Raw genomic sequence first — 4,727 nt, forward strand, 5'->3', positions numbered from 1 at the left:
ACATCCATACAAACTTATATCCCTTTATTTTTATGTCAATATACATACATGCCTGCACACACATATATGCACATCTATCAATGTGCTCACTGAGATATATCTGGCGATATTGTGGGGAAGATATCTGTTGTTTGTGGACTGTACATCTCTGTCTGACAAACGTTCCTGTTGACTCTATGTAGTCTTTATGGCAGTCCAAGCATCTGATTACAACTACATAGGGTCGACCGGAATGTTTGTCAGACGGGAATATACAGTCCACAAACATCAGATATATTCCCCCAATATCGCTAGATATATCTCAGTGAACACACTGACAGATGTGCAGAACAACTGCAACCACAATTCCTAATCTTCCCATTATATCAATTTGCTATTTGGACTTCAACACAAGTACGGCTAAATAAAGAGGCCTCATTTATCGAAAAATATAAGCCAGACTTAAATATAAATCCATATTAAAAATTAAAGATCTACTCCATCTATTGAAGGGTATAAGCCAGAACCCAATGTAAACCAATATTAAAATTACAGATTTACCTCCCTTTTACTGAAAAATATCTTATTCAGAATTGCATCCAAAACTCAAAATTTTAAAAGCTATACTGAAACCGGTTATTATATTAGAGGAAAAAGACTTATTTTGAAAAGTATTGTATAATACTTTTGTTATGATGATTCTGATATATTCTTTAGTCTTGTAAAACAAATCTTGTGTGTTTTTTCATCTTATTTCTTTCCTTATATATTCAACCACGTGTAATCACCCACCAAACTTTCTATCTCATAAAAAGTAAAAAGCACCATTTGAGCGTGGTCCATGCCAGTACCGCCTGACTGGCCCTCGTGCCGGTGGCACGTTAAAGCATCCTCAAAGTGGTTGGCGTTAGGAGGGGCATCCAGCTGTAGAAACTTTGCCAGATCAGATTGGAGCCTGGTTCAGCCTTCTGGCTCACCAGCCCTCAGTCAAACCGTCCAACCCATACCAGCATGGAAAGCGGATATTAAACGATGACGACGACGATGATAATATATATGTATATGTATATATATACATGTAAATGCATCCTTACATACATAATATTCTCTTATAAGGATTCTTAAGAATCAAGGCACATCAACTCACAGGGTGTCAGAAATGGCTAAGTGCATAAATGTTTATCATAGACACTGATAGATACTAGTGAGCACAGGTACATACATACATAAGACTATTAACACATTTATATTGTCTTTGCTTCCATACATACATATATACACATAGATCTACATGAACACATATATAAATATATAGAACCTACATTTGTGGCTATGTATGTCTAACGTTTTCAAAAGAATCTAGCTTACGCAAAATACAGCTATATTATTCAGTTGAATAAGAGAATATAACTTTTCAAACTATGGAACAAATTAAGTACTCCTTTATGGCTGATGCAATAGATATTTTCCAGAATAGACACTTGGATTGGATTCAACCATTAGTATTTTTAATATTATCAAATTTCTTGATATTTTCCTGTTTTCTGTAATTATATTAGTATTAAGCTTAATTTTTTAGCCATATTGTTTAATATTTTATCACAAATCAACTCTATATAATATTTTATGAATTTCCTCTCATGTTACAGATCACTTCTTAACAATAGCATCACGAAACTTGAAAAGGGAGCATTCCAAAATCTTCCCAATTTAATGATCTTGTAAGTTGGATCAGACTTATTTATATTACTACATTGACCATTCATTTCTAAATATTCTGTCTTCCTCTTTACAATTTCATTCTTGTAATCTATCTCTCATTTGGTGGTCTCGGGGCTGAAGTTGGTGGGAATTTATCTCCTCGCTAACGATATAAACAAGTATGAATTTTGCACCAAAAGACCATATGAGAGTTTTTCTAATGGTATCTACCACAGTAAATCTTGTTCTAACAGAACATCCATGTTTAAGTGGGAATAAACGTTACATCTCCGCAATATCTTATATCTTTATTGCCCGCAAAGGACTAAGCATAGAGGGGACAAAATATTTTGTTATCATTCTGCTTTGCACTATTACTTATGAACTCACTTTCATGTTACAGATATCTGAAAAACAATGAAATCAAGAAAATTGAAAAAGGAATATTCCAAAGTCTTGTCAATTTAAGGATCTTGTAAGCTGGATCTAATATGTTGATATTATTTCATTAACGATTTATTTCTAAATATTAAATCCTTCCTCTTCCTCTTCTTTGCCTCTGTTTTCCTCTACCACTAAATTTATCTGTCATGTACATACACACACATATAAACAAATGAACATAACGGTAGGATTTATTTCATAAAATCATAAAATATTTCATTATGTTATCTGTCTATTTCTTTACTATCTCTCCTTTATTTCCCCATACATATGTGTGTGTAATAGAGAAAGAGAGCGAGAAAGAGAGAGAGAGAGAGAGAGAGAGAGAGAGAGAGAGAGAGAGAGAGAGAGAGAGAGAGAGAGAGAGAGAGAGAGTGTGTGTGTGTGTGTGTGTGTGTGTGTGTGTGTGTGTGTGTGTGTGTGTGTAGTTATAAGCCTGTGAAAAGGTTTGTTTATTTGTCTAACGTATCTGGAAGTGAGGGTGTGTGCATGTTTGAGGGACTATCACCATGCATGTGCTAATCTGTTTATAAATCTTGAGTATTTTATTGTGACACGGTTGAACATCAGCGTTAATTGAGTAGTATTATGATTAAATATCTGCCAAACAAGACTCTCTATTCTAATATATGTAGGTCTACAGTTTTGAACGTATTTTAGGACAGTTCTGTGTGATTTGTATCAGCCTCTATGTGCGTGTGTGTGTGTGTGTATATATAGATAGATAGATAGATGTGTGTGTGTGTGTGTGTGTGTGTAATTGAAAAAATTTGGAGTCAACCATAAGGAGTATTGTTGGACATTTATTTTCAATCACTACAATTGTTTCTATAAAACGTAGTTCTCCAGGCATGCAAGTACTTGATTATGCAACCGTTTCTCTGCATTATGACATCTAGTTGTGTTTCCTCAGGCGATATGTAAATATTGTCGCTATAAGTTCAAATTCTCGGCTTCAAGAGCATTCTCTCTGTCTGTTGTGGCCTGCGTACCATTTGGGCTGCTTCTCTCTTTACAGTGTAATGGCTCCAATCTAACGTTTTATCACAAATTTGCTCGATATGTTTTCTGACAAATATTTTTTTGTTTCAGACATCTGGAAATTAATGAAATCACGATCATTGAAGCAGAATCCTTTCAAAACCTTCCCCGTTTACAAACCTTGTAAGTTGGGTCAGCCTTGTAAGTTGGCTGCTATACTTAATAGTTTGAATAGCTATATATTCAAGGATAATTACCTCACTGTCTCGCTAAATAAATCACCTCTTGGTTTATTCTTTGTAGCAATCTCTCTCTTACTCTACACCCCCACACACACACACACACGTACATACATACACACACACACATATACATATAAGCAAATATATGGATAAGCAAGTTAGACAGATCAATATATAAAGTACATTAAATACATGAAATACAAAATTGTAAATATGTATGCATATAAAAAGGTCCGACTTGCACAGAATACAAATGATATATAGAGTCAAGGGGTTGAAGAAAAGTATTACAAATCCAACGGCTGTTTCTGGGGGCTTGGTACTCCACAATAATGTTTGTAGATTGATTCCATCATAGGATGAGACGATTGTCTGTCATCAGGGAAGAGATCTTACATTTGAGATGCTAAAGGAAAGAAGTTCAAAGATGGAACTTCTTTGAACTTCTTTTCACAATCGTAAATAATTTCACCTGTGCATCTGAAAACTTTATGCAAGAAGTTACAAGCTCAGGATGTGGAAAAACCTACATAGGGCAAATTGAGGTGTCCTTAAGAAAATGCATGACTTTGCAAAGAACATCAATTGAAATACCAAAATATAGGCAAATAGGTAATATATAAGCATAAGTACCACTAAGAAACAACCAAATTTTACAATCTTACATCAACTTACCAACTGCACAACACAACAGCAAAGCATCAAAAAAGAGACAACTTTCATAACCAAATACTGAGAGAAAGAAAAGATGACATCAAACAAAACTACTACTACCACTACAGCTTCTACTGCTACTAATACTTCAACCACTCGTACAACCACTTTCCCATATTTAGTACTGTAGAAAAGGGGGAAAATGACTGTAGAACAGCGTGAAATGAAGTATTGTGCTGCCCAAGAAGACAATGCACACCCCAGTACGGGAAACGAAACAACAACCTTGTGATCGCGAGGGCAAATGCAAACTACTAGACCACTCACCCTCATAGACAAAAAAATATACAGATGAATTATTCAAAACACTGACATATAAAATCAACATAGAAGAAATTAAAGGAATGTAAAGTACTATGGTAAAATTTGATACTAATTATTGATAGAGTCAATTGATATATTCAAGAGTTCACACTTGCATTTACCCATTGGTAATCTAATCATGTCACATTTCTTTCTTTAAATGTCTCATAATTTATTTTGTGATAAATCTAATTGTTTAGTCCTAATATTTTACCACTTTCCATGTTACAGATGGTTGTATAGTAATAAAATCATGAATATTGAAGGGTTCTTCCAAAAAGGTTCCAGTCTAAGAACCTTGTAAGTTGTCCCAGTCTTTTTAATAGTATTTCATTGACAATTATTAAAGGCGTAAACATTTAT

The 4,727-nt window shown here is 34.2% G+C and overlaps 1 protein-coding gene across 1 annotated transcript in view; it reads left to right on the plus strand.

Annotated features, from left to right (window-relative positions):
- Positions 1–4,727, plus strand: part of LOC106882527 (uncharacterized) — a 100,415-nt gene that overhangs the window by 22,742 nt on the left and 72,946 nt on the right. Inside the window, exons 6-9 of the mRNA XM_052965891.1 lie at positions 1,629–1,700; positions 2,084–2,155; positions 3,217–3,288; positions 4,596–4,664. Coding sequence (XP_052821851.1) covers positions 1,629–1,700; positions 2,084–2,155; positions 3,217–3,288; positions 4,596–4,664 — 285 coding nt within the window. The remainder of the gene's footprint in view (positions 1–1,628; positions 1,701–2,083; positions 2,156–3,216; positions 3,289–4,595; positions 4,665–4,727) is intronic.

Source organism: Octopus bimaculoides, chromosome 2, assembly GCF_001194135.2.
Source record: "Octopus bimaculoides isolate UCB-OBI-ISO-001 chromosome 2, ASM119413v2, whole genome shotgun sequence".
Classification (NCBI taxonomy): domain Eukaryota; kingdom Metazoa; phylum Mollusca; class Cephalopoda; order Octopoda; family Octopodidae; genus Octopus; species Octopus bimaculoides.